Genomic DNA, 19,523 nt, shown 5'->3' with positions numbered 1-19,523 from the left:
AAAATGAGGCTCAGTAGTGTGTGTGGCCTCCACGTGCCTGTATGACCTCCCTACAACGCCTGGGCATGCTCCTGATGAGGTGGCAGATGGTCTCCTGAGGGATCTCCTCCCAGACCTGGACTAAAGCATCCGCCAACTCCTGGACAGTCTGTGGTGCAACGTGGCATTGGTGGATGGAGCGAGACAGGATGTCCCAGATGTGCTCAATTGGATTCAGGTCTGGGGAACGGGCGGGCCAGTCCATAGCATCAATGCCTTCCTCTTGCAGGAACTGCTGACACACTCCAGCCACATGAGGTCTAGCATTGTCTTGCATTAGGAGGAACCCAGGGTCAACCGCACCAGCATATGGTCTCACAATGGGTCTGAGGATCTCATCTCGATACCTAATGGCAATCATGCTACCTCTAGCGAGCACATGGAGGGCTGTGCGGCCCCCCAAAGAAATGCCACCCCACACCATGACTGACCCACCGCCAAACCGGTCATGCTGGAGGATGTTGCAGGCAGCAGAACGTTCTCCACGGTGTCTCCAGACTCGGTCACGTCTGTCACATGTGCTCAGTGTGAACCTGCTTTCATCTGTGAAGAGCACAGGGCGCCAGTGGCGAATTTGCCAATCTTGGTGTTCTCTGGCAAATGCCAAACGTCTTGTACGGTGTTGGGCTGTAAGCACAACCCCCACCTGTGGACGTCGGGCCCTCATACCACCCTCATGGAGTCTGTTTCTGACTGTTTGAGCAGACACATGCACATTTGTGGCCTGCTGGAGGAGATTTTGCAGGGCTCTGGCAGTGCTCCTCCTGCTCCTCCTTGCACAAAGGCGGAGGTAGCAGTCCTGCTGCTGGGTTTTTGCCCTCCAACGGCCTCCTCCACGTCTCCTGATGTACTGGCCTGTCTCCTGGTAGCGCCTCCATGCTCTGGACACTACGCTGACAGACACAGCAAACCTTCTTGCCACAGCTCGCATTGATGTGCCATCCTGGATGAGCTGCACTACCTGAGCCACTTGTGTGGGTTGTACACTCCGTCTCATGCTACCACTAGAGTGAAAGCACCGCTAGCATTCAAAAGTGACCAAAACATCAGCCAGGAAGCATAGGAACTGAGAAGTGGTCTGTGGTCACCACCTGCAAAACCAGTCCTTTATTGGGGGTGTCTTGCTAATTGCCTATAATTTCCACCTGTTGTCTATTCCATTTGCACAACAGCATGTGAAATGTATTGTCAATCAGTGTTGCTTCCTAAGTGGACAGTTTGATTTCACAGAAGTGTGATTGACTTGGAGTGACATTGTGTTGTTTAAGTGTTCCCTTTATTTTTTTGAGCAGTGTATATTCTTTGGGTACCATGATGTTTCAATAAACATCTTGATTTTGCATTCAAGCCTCAGTTTTGGATAGATTCCTTTTTTCGACAGTGTGCGGGTCTCCATCTCGTCCAGTATTGTTATGTTGACTCCTACTCCTACGCACCTGGAACATACCCGTTTCAGTAGTAAAGACCTTAAAAGAGCGCAGACGGCCTCTGATCATTCATATATGGATCTGTGCCATTTACTTTGAACTGGACTGTGTTTACAGCATGAGCGGTCGCGAGTAGATGCGCTTGTTTTGAGATCTGCATGTAGCCACGTGTACACATTTAGTTCATATCCTTTGCTAGTTAGTGAGTTATTAGCCCAGTTATAGATCATTTGTAGTCAGCAATAGGGGAGTGATTGCTTCCTACAAGAAAAATATGTACATTTCTAGACATCTTTGAAAAGCGAGTCAGGTAGAGCTTTTTTTTGTCTTAAAGGGGCAGTGCTGTATTTTGAGACAGGCTTGAATAAGCGAAGATGCCAATAGGCAGAGGGTAGTATATTGTCTGATTCTCTGTAATAATGGTATGGAAATAATGATGCATTTTATTTTGTAAAGTGGTTTCTTGCATCAAACAACACAACATTTTAAGTCACCTCCTTATCTGAAGGACAAGTAGATTAACAGGTTAATGTCAAGCCCTGCATGTTTTTTTCAAAAGTCTCATGGCTGCTACTGTAGGCTGAATGACAGAACAGCTATTTCCACGTTAAAATGTTATGGGATGCATTTTCTCCATTGTTTTTGATGGTAGGCCACTCTGGTAGGCCTACATTATGATCAAATAGCCACAGTAGCCTACTTGACCACTGTCTGAAATTGTAACTTAAAGCGGGTACAGCCTCAGTGTTCACAGTAAACGCCCGCTCACAACGTTCAAGTTTGCACTCAGCAGACCTGACATTTGCTCAGTGCCGATAAGAATTAGAGGGAACATCGCTAGTAATAGTAGTAGTAGACTAGTACTAGGCTAGTAATAGTAATAGTAGACTAGTACTAGGCTAGTAATAGTAGCAGCAGCAGCAGAATAGTAGTAGCGGAAGTAGTAGTGATAGTAATATTAATATTAGTAATAGCAGTAGTAAGTCATAGTAGTAGTAGGCTAGTAATAGCCATAGCAGTAGTACTATTAGTAGTAGTAGTAGCAGCAGTAATAATAATAGTAGTAATAATAATAGTAGTAGTAATACAGCAGCAGTAGTAGTAATAGTTATAATAGTAGTAGTAGGCTAGTAATAGCCGTAGTAGTAGTAGTAGTAGTATTAGTAGTAGCAGCAGCAGAAGTAGTAATACTAGTAGCGGAAGTAGAATTATTAGTAGTAATAACAGTAATAGTAGTAATAATAGTAGTAGTAATAATAGTAGTAGTAATAGTAGTAGTAGTAATAATAGTAGTAGTAATAATAGTAATAGTAGTAGTAGTAATAATAATAGTAGTAATAGTAGTAGTAGTAATAATAGTAGTAGTAATAATAGTAGTAGTAATAATAATAGTAGTAATAGTAGTAGTAGTAGTAGTAATAATAGTAGTAGTAATAGTAGTAGTAATAGTAGTAGTAGTAATAATAGTAGTAGTAATAGTAGTAGTAGTAAAAGTACTAGTCTTCTAAATGACGTAAATGTAATGTAATGTAGTATTAGTCACAGAATGGCCAGATAATAACCTCCTGAGAGTCTCTGGCTGCCTTGGCATCGTCTTCATTGTAGCGATTGCAGTTGTACCTGCAGGACAACATCATCATAGCAAGATGCATTTCAATCACTTCCTTATCTCTGCTGTGCGCGATTTCCTCCCTACCCACCATGTTGAGCAGTGTGGCTCCCTGGGCCCCAGACAGACCTAACAACTCGTGTGTGTTCATTTTGGCACTCTTTAAGATTTAGTCTAGTCTTAATCATTTTGACTGAAATATCATTAAGTCTTACAAAAATGTGACTAATTTGAATAATGGTTTAGTCTTGTTATTGTCAACTAAATGCCCTTTCATTTTAGTCCCATCACATTTGTATTGCCTCATTAACTATAGTAAACATAAATCACTGACTTCCATGTGAACAAACATACATATCCTTGTCCTGCCAACATATTGTTCTGCATAACATCCTATTCTTCCCAACAGTAAAAATATGACCAACATATACACAGTGTACAAAACATTAGGAACACCTGCTCTTTCCATGACAGACTGACCAGGTGAATCCAGGTGAAAGATATGATCCCTTATTGATGTCACCTGTTAAATCCACTTCAATCAGTGTAGATGAAGGGGAGGAGATGGGTCAAAGTAGGACTTTTAAGCCTTGAGACCATTGAGACATGGATTGTGTATGTTTGGCATTCAGAGGGTGAATGGGCAAGACAAACGGGGTATGGTAGTAGGTGCCAGGAACACCGGTTTGTGTGTGTCAAGAACTGCAACGCTGCTGGGTTTTTCCCTTTCAAAAGTTTCCTGTGTGTATCAAGAATGGTCCACCACCCAAAGGACATCCAGCCAACGTGGGCCAGCGTCCCTGGGGAACGCTTTCGACACCTTGTAGAGTCCGTGCCCCAACGAATTGAGGCTGTTCTGAGGGCAAAAGGGGGTGCAACTCAATATTAAGAAGGTGTTCCTAATGTTTTGTACACTCAGTGTATAGAGAATAAAATTATACAAGAATGATCTGGCCATGTAAATTCTTAATTCAGCCTACATATACTGAATAAAAATATAAACGCAACATGTAAAGTGTTGGTTCCATGTTTCATGAGCTAAAATCAAAGAAAATGTCAATTCGCACAAAAAGCTTATTTCTCTCAAATGCTGTGGACAAATTTATTTACATCCCTGTTAGTGAACATTTCCCCTTGACAAGATAATCCATCCACCTGACAGGTGTGTCATATCAAGAAGCTGATTAAACAGCATAATCATTACACAGGTGCACCTTGTGCTGGGGACAATAACAGGCCACTCTAAAATGTGCAGTTTTGTCACACAACACAATGCCACAGATGTCTCAAGTTTTGAGGGAGTGTGCAATTGGCATGGTGACTCCAGGAATGTCAACCAGAGCTGTTGCCAGAGAATTGAATGTTCATTTTTCTACCATAAGCCGCATCAAACATTGTTTTAGAGAATTTGGCAGTGCGTCCACCTGGCCTCACAACCGCAGAACACGTGTAACCACGCCAGCCCAGGACCTCCACATCCGGCTTCTTCACCTGCGGGATCGTTTGAGACCAGCCACCCAGACAGCTGATGGAACTGTGGTTTTGCACAACCAAAGAATTTCTGCACAAACTGTCAGAAACCATCTCAGGGAAGCTCATCTGCATGCTCGTCATCCTCACCAGGGTCTTGACCTGACTGCAGTTTAGTGTCGTAACAGACTTCAGTTGACAAATGCTCACCTTCGATGGCCACTGGCACACTGGAGAAGTGTGCTCTCCACAGAATATCGGTTTCAACTGTACAGGGCAGATGGCAGCGGTTTGCTGATGTCAACGATGTGAACAGAGTGACCCCATGGTGGCAGTGGGGTTATGATATCGGCAGGCACAAGCTACAGACAACGAACACAATTGCATTTTATCAATGGCAATTTGAATGCACAGAGATACCGTGATGAGATCCTGAGGCCCATTGTCGTGCCATTCAGCCGCCGCCATCACCTCATGTTTCAGCATGATAATGCACGGCCCCATGTCGCAAGGATCTGTACATAATTCCTGGAAGCTGAAAATGTCCCAGTTCTTCCATGGCCTGCATACTCACCAGACATGTCACCCATTGAGCATGTTTGGGATGCTCTGGATTGACGTGTACGACAGCGTGTTCCAGTTCCTGCCAATATCCAGCAACTTTCCACAGCCATTGAAGAGGAGTGGGACAACATTCCACAGGCCAAAATCAACAGCCTGATCAACTCTATGAGAAGGAGATGTGTCGCACTGCATGAGGCAAATGGTGGTCACACCAGATACTGACTGGTTTTCTGATCTGTGACCAACAGATGCATATCTGTATTCCCAGTCATCTGAAATCCATAGATTAGGGCCTAATGAATGTATTTCAATTGACTGATTTCATTATTTGAACTGTAACTCAGTCAAATCTTTTAAATTGTTGCATTTACATCTTTGTTCAGTGTAGAACTTTGAATTGGAATTCCCTTGTTCGGTTACATGTAGTCTCTTTCTATAGTGTTTTCTATACATTCCCCCCCATCTCTTTCTATAGTGTTTTCTATACATTCCCCCCATCTCTTTCTATAGTGTTTTCTATACATTCCCCCCCATCTCTTTCTATAGTGTTTTCTATACATTCCCCCCATCTCTTTCTATAGTGTTTTCTATACATTCCCCCCATCTCTTTCTATAGTGTTTTCTATACATTCCCTCTGTCTCTTTCTATAGTGTTTTCTATACATTCCCCCCATCTCTTTCTATAGTGTTTTCTATACATTCCCCCCATCTCTTTCTATAGTGTTTTCTATACATTCCCTCTCTCTTTCTATAGTGTTTTCTATACATTCCCCTCATCTCTTTCTATAGTGTTTTCTATACATTCCCCCCATCTCTTTCTATAGTGTTTTCTATACATTCCCCCCATCTCTTTCTATAGTGTTTTCTATACATTCCCCCCATCTCTTTCTATAGTGTTTTCTATACATTCCCCCCATCTCTTTCTATAGTGTTTTCTATACATTCCCCCATCTCTTTCTATAGTGTTTTCTATACATTCCCCCATCTCTTTCTATAGTGTTTTCTATACATTCCCCCCCATCTCTTTCTATAGTGTTTTCTATACATTCCCTCTGTCTCTTTCTATAGTGTTTTCTATACATTCCCCCCATCTCTTTCTATAGTGTTTTCTATACATTCCCTCTCTCTTTCTATAGTGTTTTCTATACATTCCCCTCATCTCTTTCTATAGTGTTTTCTATATATTCCCCCCATCTCTTTCTATAGTGTTTTCCATACATTCCCCCCCATCTCTTTCTATAGTGTTTTCTATACATTCCCTCTGTCTCTTTCTATAGTGTTTTCTATACATTCCCCCCATCTCTTTCTATAGTGTTTTCCATACATTCTATAGTGTTTTCTATACATTCCCTCTGTCTCTTTCTATAGTGTTTTCTATACATTCCCCCCATCTCTTTCTATAGTGTTTTCTATACATTCCCCCCCATCTCTTTCTATAGTGTTTTCTATACATTCCCCCCCATCTCTTTCTATAGTGTTTTCCATACATTCCCCCCATCTCTTTCTATAGTGTTTTCTATACATTCCCCCCATCTCTTTCTATAGTGTTTTCTATACATTCCCCCCATCTCTTTCTATAGTGTTTTCTATACATTCCCCCCCATCTCTTTCTATAGTGTGTGATGTCACGAGAGGCTACACAGCTTTCAGCGGGATTGCTCAAGTAGTGCAAGGAGACCAGGTTCAACCAAAACAAGGATTTTATTAAAGGTCTTGGGAAACTAACGAAAGTATAACACAATTCTGTACTCTGGTGGCTCTTTCAGGGTTAACAGTTCAGGGATGTCTCTTCCACATCCGAAATCATAACTCTCCCTCGCTCAAATAACTTTTTCCCAGTCTTACTATATTCCACGTTGCAGCTAGTGGCCAACCCAGCAAAACGTCCTTCCAAATGTCCCCCACGTATTTCCACAGGTGCATATATCCCAAAGGTGAGTATTTCCCAAAGGTAAGTATCTCCAAATCCTTAAATTCCTCATGGAAGTGGACGTGCAGCACTCTTGTCCTCCAGAGAGCCCAGCTTGGAGACCGTGTCTCTTCCCTTCAACAAACCTTCAGCTCATCAGCTCCTGATTGGTTTCAGCTGCGTGGGAAGATTGGCCATAGAGGGGTGGAGTTCCCGACCATACCAGCAGATGGAGCCATAGCTGTCTGGGTTTGCAGCCACCTCAGGGGGATGTAACGTCCCTCCAGGACACAGCCTCTCGTGACATCACACATCCCCTCCTCGGGACCGACGTCCTCGTCGGGGTAAAGGCAGCGAAGAAGGCATCACGCCGGGAGAGGGCGTCCGCATTGCCGTGGTGCTTGCCAGACTGCTCTCTCTTCAACTCCTCCAACTCTAGGACCAGGGACTCAGCCTCCTGTTGTCTCTCCTTGAGTTTCTTACTGAACGCATCAGCCTTGGTTTTAGCAGAGTTTAGCTTCTGTTGAGCAGCTTTCAGTTCCTTCTCTCTCTCTGCCTCCGCATTCTTCATCTTGTTCTCCAACACCTTGTACTTCTCCTCTGCCTTCTTCTGGACCTCCTTACTACTGCGCAGGGTCTCCTCACACTCCTCGATGGTCCTGCGCAGCCTCTCCAGCTCCTCCTGTTGCTTAGGGAAGGAGCTCTGTTGGAGTTTAGCCTGGAGGATATCTAACTCTTCTGTCTTCATGTCTAACTGTTGCTTTAACAAACGATACCTCTCAGCGGTCCCCTTCCAGACCAGACAGTTCTTTGTCCAGATTCTGTAGCTCCGTCTCTGTGTCGGTCTGGGCACCTGCCATCCCTATCAGAGCCCGGGCGGGAGTGAGTAACTCGGAGGATTGCACCGGAGCCTTCCCAGGATGAGTCTTGCCTCTCCGTTTCCGAGGTACTCGGGTTATCCTCTCCTGAGACTCTCTCCAGAGTGGGTAAAAGGCTGGGCAGTCTCGTCCAATTAGGACAGGGACGGGGAGGGAATCAACCACCCCCGCCGTCGTGTGTATGGTTCCCCGTGTGCTGGTCATTGTAAGTTCAGTAATGGGGTATTCTCTGGTGTCCCCATGGACACAGGAAACTGGGAGGACTTTCCCCGGGGTCAGACACGTTGGGCCCACCAAATCCTTACGCACCAGGGTGGCCCGGCTACCAGAATCCAGTAAGGCCTCCACATCATGGTGATTCACAGTTACCGGGCAGGTGGGGGGTCGATCTGGGCCGCCATCTACGACTCCCAAGAGCGAGGCAAAACGGTGTGTGGGTGCTGAGCTGGAGGACTCCGCAGTGGGCATAGGTTCATCGGCTGGTTTCCCACACTGCCAGGAGATATGTCCCATCTCCCCACACCGGTAACACTGTCGAGTTTCCCCCCTCCTGGTGTACTCTTCTTGGACCCGCCTGGTTTCTGGCTCCCCCTGGAGCCGGGATAAGTCCTGACGTGGCTGGGTTCGAGACCTTGGGGTCCTTTGGACGGGTTCTTCCCATTTGTGGTGGGGCCGCACTCCTGGGGTCTTTTCGGGAAGCATTCAGCATCTCCGCTGTGGCCTGGTACTTTTCCACAGCTTCCACGGTCAGATCAGCCGTGGTCAAGGCCTGTTGACTGATGACCCGTTTTGCCTCATAAGGCAGGGCGCGTGAGGTAACGATCCACCACAACGGCCTCCACCACCGCCGCTGCTGTATTCCTCTGCGGATCCAGCCATTTCCTTGCGATTCGGACAAGTTCATGCATCTGCGCTCGAGGAGGTTGGTCTGGTTGGAAGGTCCAGCTGTGAAAGCGCTGGGCCATACCAAACTTTGTGAGTCCATATCTGCTGAGGATCTCAGACTTCAGGGCATCATAGTCAGTAACCTGGTCAGGGCCCAGGTCCCGGACAGCATTCAGCGATTCCCCGGTTAGAAAGGGGGCTAACAGACCAACCCACTGTTGCTTGGGCCAGGCTTCCCTAGTGGCCGTGGCCTCAAATGCATGCAGGTATGCCTCAATGTCATCGGTAGCTCCCATCTTAGATATAAAGTCACTTGCCTTTATTGGGCGGGTATTTTGGACAACCCTCTGTCTCTGCAACTGCAATTCCTCTGCCTTCAGAAGGTTGGCTTTCTTTTGCTCCTCCAAGAGAGCCATGTTTGCTTGCATCTGGGCTTGCTGGCCAGCAACAAGGGCTTTCAATATGTCCTCCATTTCAGTCGGCGGGGAGCCTACGGCCAACTTGGAAAACTGGGTGATCAAACCTTCGGTATCCTCCTCTGACATGCACTATTAACGCTTGAGCGTACCCGTGTTCTCCACCATCTGTGATGTCACGAGAGGCTACACAGCTTTCAGCGGGATTGCTCAAGTAGTGCAAGGAGACCAGGTTCAACCAAAACAAGGATTTTATTAAAGGTCTTGGGAAACTAACGAAAGTATAACACAATTCTGTACTCTGGTGGCTCTTTCAGGGTTAACAGTTCAGGGATGTCTCTTCCACATCCGAAATCATAACTCTCCCTCGCTCAAATAACTTTTTCCCAGTCTTACTATATTCCACGTTGCAGCTAGTGGCCAACCCAGCAAAACGTCCTTCCAAATGTCCCCCACGTATTTCCACAGGTGCATATATCCCAAAGGTGAGTATTTCCCAAAGGTAAGTATCTCCAAATCCTTAAATTCCTCATGGAAGTGGACGTGCAGCACTCTTGTCCTCCAGAGAGCCCCGCTTGGAGACCGTGTCTCTTCCCTTCAACAAACCTTCAGCTCATCAGCTCCTGATTGGTTTCAGCTGCGTGGGAAGATTGGCCATAGAGGGGTGGAGTTCCCGACCATACCAGCAGATGGAGCCATAGCTGTCTGGGTTTGCAGCCACCTCAGGGGGATGCAACGTCCCTCCAGGACACAGCCTCTCGTGACATCACAAGTGTTTTCTATACATTCCCCCCCATCTCTTTCTATAGTGTTTTCTATACATTCCCCCCATCTCTTTCTATAGTGTTTTCTATACATTCCCCCCATCTCTTTCTATAGTGTTTTCTATACATTCCCCCCATCTCTTTCTATAGTGTTTTCTATACATTCCCCCCCCTCTCTTTCTATAGTTTTTTCTATACATTCCCCCCATCTCTTTCTATAGTGTTTTCTATACATTCCCCCCATCTCTTTCTATAGTGTTTTCTATACATTCCCTCTGTCTCTTTCTATAGTGTTTCTATACATTCCCCCATCTCTTTCTATAGTGTTTTCTATACATTCCCCCCATCTCTTTCTATAGTGTTTTCTATACATTCCCCCCATCTCTTTCTATAGTGTTTTCTATACATTCCCCCATCTCTTTCTATAGTGTTTTCTATACATTCCCCCCATCTCTTTCTATAGTGTTTTCTATACATTCCCCCCATCTCTTTCTATAGTGTTTTCTATACATTCCCCCCATCTCTTTCTATAGTGTTTTCTATACATTCCCCCCATCTCTTTCTATAGTGTTTTCTATACATTCCCTCTGTCTCTTTCTATAGTGTTTTCTATACATTCCCCCCATCTCTTTCTATAGTGTTTTCTATACATTCCCCCATCTCTTTCTATAGTGTTTTCTATACATTCCCCCCATCTCTCTTTCTATAGTGTTTTCTATACATTCCCTATGTCTCTTTCTATAGTGTTTTCTATACATTCCCCCCATCTCTTTCTATAGTGTTTTCTATACATTCCCTCTGTCTCTTTCTATAGTGTTTTCTATACATTCCCCCCATCTCTTTCTATAGTGTTTTCTATACATTCCCTCTGTCTCTTTCTATAGTGTTTTCCATACATTCCCCCCATCTCTTTCTATAGTGTTTTCTATACATTCCCCCCATCTCTTTCTATAGTGTTTTCTATACATTCCCTCTGTCTCTTTCTATAGTGTTTTCTATACATTCCCCTCATCTCTTTCTATAGTGTTTTCTATACATTCCCCCATCTCTTTCTATAGTGTTTTCTATACATTCCCCCCCATCTCTTTCTATAGTGTTTTCTATACATTCCCCCAGTCTCTTTCTATAGTGTTTTCTATACATTCCCTCTGTCTCTTTCTATAGTGTTTTCTATACATTCTCCCCCATCTCTCTCTATAGTGTTTTCCATACATTCCCCCCATCTCTTTCTATAGTGTTTTCTATACATTCCCCCCATCTCTTTCTATAGTGTTTTCCATACATTCCCCCCATCTCTTTCTATAGTGTTTTCTATACATTCCCCCATCTCTTTCTATAGTGTTTTCCATACATTCCCCCCATCTCTTTCTATAGTGTTTTCCATACATTCCCCCCATCTCTTTCTATAGTGTTTTCTATACATTCCCCCCATCTCTTTCTATAGAGTTTTCTATACATTCCCTCTGTCTCTTTCTATAGTGTTTTCTATACATTCCCCCATCTCTTTCTATAGTGTTTTCTATACATTCCCCCCCATCTCTTTCTATAGTGTTTTCTATACATTCCCTCTGTCTCTTTCTATAGTGTTTTCTATACATTCCCCCCATCTCTTTCTATAGTGTTTTCTATACATTCCCCCCAACTCTCCTCTGATAGCTGCACCTGTAATTGACCCTGCCATGAGTTCCTATGATTATCTAAAGATAATATTTGCACGTTAAGGATATTGTGACAATCTTTTTTTTGTAACAATCCTTTTTTTGACAATGAATTGCCTTACTTGAAGGTACACTCTTAGAAAAAATGGTTCCAAAAGGGTTCTTCAGCTGTCCCCATAGGATAACTTTTTTGGTTCCAGGTAGAACCCTTTTGGGTTCCATGTAGAACACTCTGTGGAAAGGGTCCTACATGGAACCCAAAAAGGTTCTAACTGGAACCAAAATGGGTTCTTTAAAAGGGTTCTCCTATGGGGACAGCCGAAGAACCCTTTTAGGTACTAGATAGCACCTTTTTTTCTAAGAGTGTACCTATAAAAATGTGTATTGGATATAATTAATTCCTCCTGGATTTCTTGAAATGATTTAAGAATTGAGCCTTTGAACAGTTGAGAGACTACAAACATTCCACAGGCCACAATCACCAGCCTGATCAACTCTATGAGTAGGAGATGTGTTGCGCTGCATGAGGCCAATGGTGGTCACACCAGATACTGACTGGTTTTCTGATCCACGCCCCTACCTTTTCTTAAGGTGTCTGTGCCCAACCGATGCATATCTGTATTCCCAGTCATGTGGAATCCATAGATTAGGGCCTAATTAATTAAAATTCACCGATTTCCATTTATGAACTGTAACTTAGTAACATTTTTGAAATTATTGCATTATCTGATAAGGTCCATTATCTGCTACCTGGACTATAGACTGGCTTTATCAGGCGGGGGATTCTGGCTGTTTCTGATTCTGTTGATGTTTCAGCTAAACCCGGCGTTATTATGTCCCACTGAAGGACGAGAGTTCTAGAACTAAAAGCTTTTGGGTCAGAGAAAAAGCTTCACGGCAGGTCAGAACAGTTATTCGTCTGCTACGGGACTCAGGCAGTGGGCCGAGCCCTTTCCAAACAACAACTAGCACACTGGTTAGCGGAGGCTACCTTCTGGCTTATTCTGCAGTGCACAGACAGCCCCCAGAAGGGCTAAGTGGCCTGTCTGCCCTAATCACCTGCTGCCCGTCTGCCCTCATCACCTGCTTCCTGTCTGCCCTCATCACCTGCTGCCTGTCTGCCTTCATCACCTGCTGCCTGTCTGCCCTCATCACCTGCTGCCTGTCTGCCCTCATCACCTGCTGCCTGTCTGCCCTCATCACCTGCTTCCTGTCTGCCCTCATCACCTGCTTCCTGTCTGCCCTCATCACCTGCTTCCTGTCTGCCCTCATCACCTGCTGCCTGTCTGCCCTCATCACCTGCTGCCTGTCTGCCCTCATCACCTGCTGCCTGTCTGCCCTCATCACCTGCTGCCTGTCTGCCCTCATCACCTGCTTCCTGTCTGCCCTCATCACCTGCTTCCTGTCTGCCCTCATCACCTACTTCCTGTCTGCCCTCATCACCTGCTTCCTGTCTGCCCTCATCACCTACTTCCTGTCTGCCCTCATCACCTGCTTCCTGTCTGCCCTCATCACCTGCTTCCTGTCTGCCCTCATCACCTGCTTCCTGTCTGCCCTCATCACCTGCTTCCTGTCTGCCCTCATCACCTACTTCCTGTCTGCCCTCATCACCTGCTTCCTGTCTGCCCTCATCACCTGCTTCCTGTCTGCCCTCATCACCTGCTTCCTGTCTGCCCTCATCACCTGCTTCCTGTCTGCCCTCATCACCTGCTTCCTGTCTGCCCTCATCACCTGCTGCCTGTCTGCCCTCATCACCTGCTGCCTGTCTGCCCTCATCACCTGCTTCCTGTCTGCCCTCATCACCTGCTTCCTGTCTGCCCTCATCACCTGCTTCCTGTCTGCCCTCATCACCTACTTCCTGTCTGCCCTCATCACCTGCTTCCTGTCTGCCCTCATCACCTACTTCCTGTCTGCCCTCATCACCTGCTTCCTGTCTGCCCTCATCACCTGCTTCCTGTCTGCCCTCATCACCTGCTTCCTGTCTGCCCTCATCACCTGCTTCCTGTCTGCCCTCATCACCTACTTCCTGTCTGCCCTCATCACCTGCTTCCTGTCTGCCCTCATCACCTGCTTCCTGTCTGCCCTCATCACCTGCTTCCTGTCTGCCCTCATCACCTGCTTCCTGTCTGCCCTCATCACCTGCTTCCTGTCTGCCCTCATCACCTACTTCCTGTCTGCCCTCATCACCTGCTTCCTGTCTGCCCTCATCACCTGCTTCCTGTCTGCCCTCATCACCTACTTCCTGTCTGCCCTCATCACCTGCTTCCTGTCTGCCCTCATCACCTGCTTCCTGTCTGCCCTCATCACCTGCTGCCTGTCTGCCCTCATCACCTGCTTCCTGTCTGCCCTCATCACCTGCTGCCTGTCTGCCCTCATCACCTGCTTCCTGTCTGCCCTCATCACCTGCTTCCTGTCTGTCCTCACCAGGCTGTGTTTGCCGGACACGTCCTTCCTACTGCTGAGCAGAACTGTGCTGAGCAGAACTGTGCTGAGCAGAACTGTGCTGAGCAGAACTGTGCTGAGCAGAACTGTGCTGAGCAGAACTGTGCTGAGCAGAACTGTGCTGAGCAGAACTGTGCTGAGCAGAACTGTGCTGAGCAGAACTGTGCTGTTAATATTAATTGTGCTCGTCAGATCTTGTCCAGTCCATTTAGTCTCAGAGATCATTTGGTCTCCTCTCATTTTAGTTTAATTGGTTTCCTCTGGCTCTATTTAGTCAGTTATATTCTCATCACATGCCACTGAAAAATAAGCGTTTGATGAATATTTGTCACTATTTTTGTAGATGAAATGAACACTGGTGTGTTCCTCCCTACTCACCATGCCGAGCCGTGTGGCTCCCAGGGCCCCAGACAGACCCAACAGAACTCAGCTTGACAGTTCTGGTTCCGACAGACCATGTGGTTACAGCCGCCGTTCTTCTCAATGGTCACATGACACTTTGGACACTCCTGTGGAAAAAAGTGTGAGGAGGACAGTGAACCCCCTAGTGCAGCGCAGCCAATACCAAGGTATGAAAACCTCGATCTAGATCACATTGACCTGGGCCCGTATTCACACTGCTGATCTAGGACCAGCCCTTAGCCTTCACTACAATCTAAAAGGCTAAACGTGTTCCTAGATGAGGACTCCTACTCCGAGGAGCTTTATGACTACGGCCTCTGATGTCATGTAGAGAGCTGAGTTCTGTAGATCTCATAGCATTATAACCATACCTTTGGTATTATGTTATGTAGCATTATAACCATACCTTGGTATTCTGTTATGTAGCATTATAACCATACCTTGGTGTTCTGTTATGTAGCATTATAACCATACCTTGGTATTCTGTTATGTAGCATTATAACCATACCTTGGTGTTCTGTTATGTAGCATTATAACCATACCTTGGTATTCTGTTATGTAGCATTATAACCATACCTTGGTATTCTGTTATGTAGCATTAAAACCATACCTTGGTATTCTGTTATGTAGCATTATAATCATACCTTGGTATTATGTTATGTAGCATTATAACCATACCTTGGTATTCTGTTATGTAGCATTATAACCATACCTTGGTATTCTGTTATGTAGCATTATAACCATACCTTTGGTATTATGTTATGTAGCATTATAACCATACCTTGGTATTATGTTATGTAGCATTATAACCATACCTTGGTATTCTGTTATGTAGCATTATAACCATACCTTTGGTATTATGTTATGTAGCATTATAACCATACCTTGGTATTATGTTATGTAGCATTATAACCATACCTTTGGTATTATGTTATGTAGCATTATAACCATACCTTGGTATTCTGTTATGTAGCATTATAACCATACCTTGGTATTATGTTATGTAGCATTATAACCATACCTTGGTATTCTGTTATGTAGCATTATAACCATACCTTGGTATTCTGTTATGTAGCATTATAACCATACCTTGGTATTAGCTGCGATCCAGTTGGATGTTTCACTGTCATCATCACACCTTTTCATCCACTTTCTCAGCCACTGCAGAGCAACAGAGGTAATACATTCTTATAATGACCTATATTCATATTTACAGCCTTTGGCGGGTTAGTGACTCAGTTGTCAGTATGTCCACTCAGAATGAGCCATGGGACCAGAGGCATACTCAGTGCCAGCCCAGCTCTGTTGCTGCCAGCAGGACGGACTGAGCAGTGCCAGCCCAGCTCTGTTGCTGCCAGCAGGACGGACTGAGCAGTGCCAGCCCAGCTCTGTTGCTGCCAGCAGGACGGACTGAGCAGTGCCAGCCCAGCTCTGTTGCTGCCAGCAGGACGGACTGAGCAGTGCCAGCCCAGCTCTGTTGCTGCCAGCAGGACGGACTGAGCAGTGCCAGCCCAGCTCTGTTGCTGCCAGCAGGACGGACTGAGCAGTGCCAGCCCAGCTCTGTTGCTGCCAGCAGGACGGACTGAGCAGTGCCAGCCCAGCTCTGTTGCTGCCAGCAGGACGGACTGAGCAGTGCCAGCCCAGCTCTGTTGCTGCCAGCAGGACGGACTGAGCAGTGCCAGCCCAGCTCTGTTGCTGCCAGCAGGACGGACTGAGCAGTGCCAGCCCAGCTCTGTTGCTACCAGAAACAATAAGAAGCCAGGTCTCTAGAGACTTTCCCCAGAGTTAGTGGGAAGATCTGGTGACAGGCAGTCTGCCCTTCTCTCTGGCTGTTTATTCAAACATACCTTACACTTGACAGGATCGTGCCAGTTCTCCCCACAGTTGAAACTAGAATGAAAAACACACCGCAGTACGTTACAATACAATAAAACACACCACAGTACGTTACAATACAATAAAACACATCACAGTACGTTACAATACAATAAAACACATCACAGTACGTTACAATACAATAAAACACACCACAGTACGTTACAATACAATAAAACACACCGCAGTACGTTACAATACAATAAAACACACCGCAGTACGTTACAATACAATAAAACACATCACAGTACGTTACAATACAATAAAACACATCACAGTACGTTACAATACAATAAAACACACCGCAGTACATTACAATACAATAAAACACATCACAGTAAGTTAACATACAACACATTACACAGTAGGCTACCTATCTTTTCTAGAATATTCCACATTTAGTCATCATCTGGCTGTCATTTGGCCATCATTTAGTTGAAGTTTCAACTTTATTTGTCCCAGAGGGCAATTGGTTAAGCAGCAGTGTTAGTATGATACATAAAAAACATACAGTCCACATGGATCACAAAGATACACAATGACAGTGAATACAATGTCCTAGAAGGTGTACTGTCCCGGACACCAGATAGGTCCAGTGTTGTTTTACAGGGTCAGCCATAGTAGTATGATAGGTGTTGTTTTACAGGGTCAGCCATAGTAGGATGATAGGTGTTGTTTTACAGGGTCAGCCATAGTAGGATGATAGGTGTTGTTTTACAGGGTCAGCCATAGTAGTATGATAGGTGTTGTTTTACAGGGTCAGCCATAGTAGTATGATAGGTGTTGTTTTACAGGGTCAGCCATAGTAGTATGATAGGTGTTGTTTTACAGGGTCAGCCATAGTAGTATGATAGGTGTTGTTTTACAGGGTCAGCCATAGTAGTATGATAGGTGTTGTTTTACAGGGTCAGCCATAGTAGTATGATAGGTGTTGTTTTACAGGGTCAGCCATAGTAGTATGATAGGTGTTGTTTTACAGGGTCAGCCATAGTAGTATGATAGGTGTTGTTTTACAGGGTCAGCCATAGTAGTATGATAGGTGTTGTTTTACAGGGTCAGCCATAGTAGTATGATAGGTGTTGTTTTACAGGGACAGCCATAGTAGTATGATAGGTGTTGTTTTACAGGGTCAGCCATGGTAGTATGATAGGTGTTGTTTTACAGGGTCAGCCATAGTAGTATGATAGGTGTTGTTTTACAGGGTCAGCCATAGTAGTATGATAGGTGTTGTTTTACAGGGTCAGCCATAGTAGTATGATAGGTGTTGTTTTTACAGGGTCAGCCATAGTAGTATGATAGGTGTTGTTTTACAGGGTCAGCCATAGTAGTATGATAGGTGTTGTTTTACAGGGACAGCCATAGTAGTATGATAGGTGTTGTTTTACAGGGTCAGCCATAGTAGTATGATAGGTGTTGTTTTACAGGGTCAGCCATAGTAGTATGATAGGTGTTGTTTTACAGGGTCAGCCATAGTAGTATGATAGGTGTTGTTTTACAGGGTCAGCCATAGTAGTATGATAGGTGTTGTTTTACAGGGTCAGCCATAGTAGTATGATAGGTGTTGTTTTACAGGGTCAGCCATGGTAGTACGGTGCCCCTGGAGCAAATTAGGGTTAAGTGCCTTGCTCAAGGGCACAACGACAGATCAACAGATTGACAGTACTTCGTCATGGGCTGACAGCCATCAATATAGATCTAGACAACATTAGCCTCAGCAGCAGCACACAGGAAATAGTATAGTTACCTAATAATGACATGTTCATTTAGGAGAGTTGTCTTACCAGAACATTCGACCACACTTGCACCTGACAGGCTTGGCGTCGGGGTAGTGGACTTTGACAACGTGATGGCAGTCTGGTGCAGGACACCACTTCAACAGTCTATTACACTGGAGAAAGAGACAACAGCAACACCAAGTCAGTACCTGGTCCCAGATATGCTTGTGCGCTTGTCAGTTAGCAAGAGAGCAGAGACAGACTGGCAACCAGGCTACCAATACAGTCAGTCAGTCAGTCAGTCAGTCAGTCAAAACAACCAGGCTACCAATACAGTCAGTCAGTCAGTCAGTCAAAACAACCAGGCTACCAATACAGTCAGTCAGTCAGTCAGTCAGTCAGTCAAAACAACCAGGCTACCAATACAGTCAGTCAGTCAGTCAAAACAACCAGGCTACCAATACAGTCAGTCAGTCAAAACAACCAGGCTACCAATACAGTCAGTCAGTCAAAACAACCAGGCTACCAATACAGTCAGTCAGTCAAAACAACCAGGCTACCAATACAGTCAGTCAGTCAAAACAACCAGGCTACCAATACAGTCAGTCAGTCAAAACAACCAGGCTACCAATACAGTCAGTCAGTCAGTCAAAACAACCAGGCTACCAATACAGTCAGTCAGTCAGTCAGTCAGTCAGTCAAAACAACCAGGCTACCAATACAGTCAGTCAGTCAGTCAGTCAGTCAGTCAGTCAAAACAACCAGGCTACCAATACAGTCAGTCAGTCAGTCAGTCAAAACAACCAGGCTACCAATACAGTCAGTCAGTCAGTCAGTCAAAACAACCAGGCTACCAATACAGTCAGTCAGTCAGTCAGTCAGTCAAAACAACCAGGCTACCAATACAGTCAGTCAGTCAGTCAGTCAGTCAAAACAACCAGGCTACCAATACAGTCAGTCAGTCAGTCAAAACAACCAGGCTACCAATACAGTCAGTCAGTCAGTCAAAACAACCAGGCTACCAATACAGTCAGTCAGTCAGTCAGTCAAAACAACCAGGCTACCAATACAGTCAGTCAGTCAGTCAGTCAAAACAACCAGGCTAGCAATACAGTCAGTCAGTCAGTCAGTCAGTCAAAACAACCAGGCTACCAATACAGTCAGTCAGTCAGTCAGTCAAAACAACCAGGCTACCAATACAGTCAGTCAGTCAGTCAGTCAAAACAACCAGGCTACCAATACAGTCAGTCAGTCAGTCAGTCAAAACAACCAGGCTACCAATACAGTCAGTCAGTCAGTCAGTCAAAACAACCAGGCTACCAATACAGTCAGTCAGTCAGTCACTCAAAACAACCAGGCTACCAATACAGTCAGTCAGTCAGTCAAAACAACCAGGCTACCAATACAGTCAGTCAGTCAGTCAGTCAAAACAACCAGGCTACCAATAGTCAGTCAGTCAAAACAACCAGG

The 19,523-nt window shown here is 45.2% G+C and overlaps 1 protein-coding gene across 4 annotated transcripts in view; it reads right to left on the bottom strand.

Annotated features, from left to right (window-relative positions):
• LOC121531501 (E3 ubiquitin-protein ligase arih1) overlaps positions 1-19,523 on the bottom strand; it is a 78,644-nt gene that overhangs the window by 19,834 nt on the left and 39,287 nt on the right. For 3 of the 4 annotated variants that reach the window (XM_041836741.1, XM_041836744.1, XM_041836743.2), the window contains exons 7-11: positions 18,120-18,226; positions 16,311-16,353; positions 15,553-15,624; positions 14,440-14,570; positions 3,029-3,086 (exon numbers count right to left, since the gene is read on the bottom strand). In XM_041836741.1, coding sequence (XP_041692675.1) covers positions 3,029-3,086; positions 14,440-14,570; positions 15,553-15,624; positions 16,311-16,353; positions 18,120-18,226 — 411 coding nt within the window. The remainder of the gene's footprint in view (positions 1-3,028; positions 3,087-14,439; positions 14,571-15,552; positions 15,625-16,310; positions 16,354-18,119; positions 18,227-19,523) is intronic. The other variant, XM_041836742.1, reaches the window with a different exon arrangement.

This window comes from Coregonus clupeaformis, unplaced genomic scaffold, assembly GCF_020615455.1.
Source record: "Coregonus clupeaformis isolate EN_2021a unplaced genomic scaffold, ASM2061545v1 scaf0245, whole genome shotgun sequence".
Lineage (NCBI taxonomy): Eukaryota > Metazoa > Chordata > Actinopteri > Salmoniformes > Salmonidae > Coregonus > Coregonus clupeaformis.
This window is presented reverse-complemented; position numbering and strand designations above follow the sequence as displayed.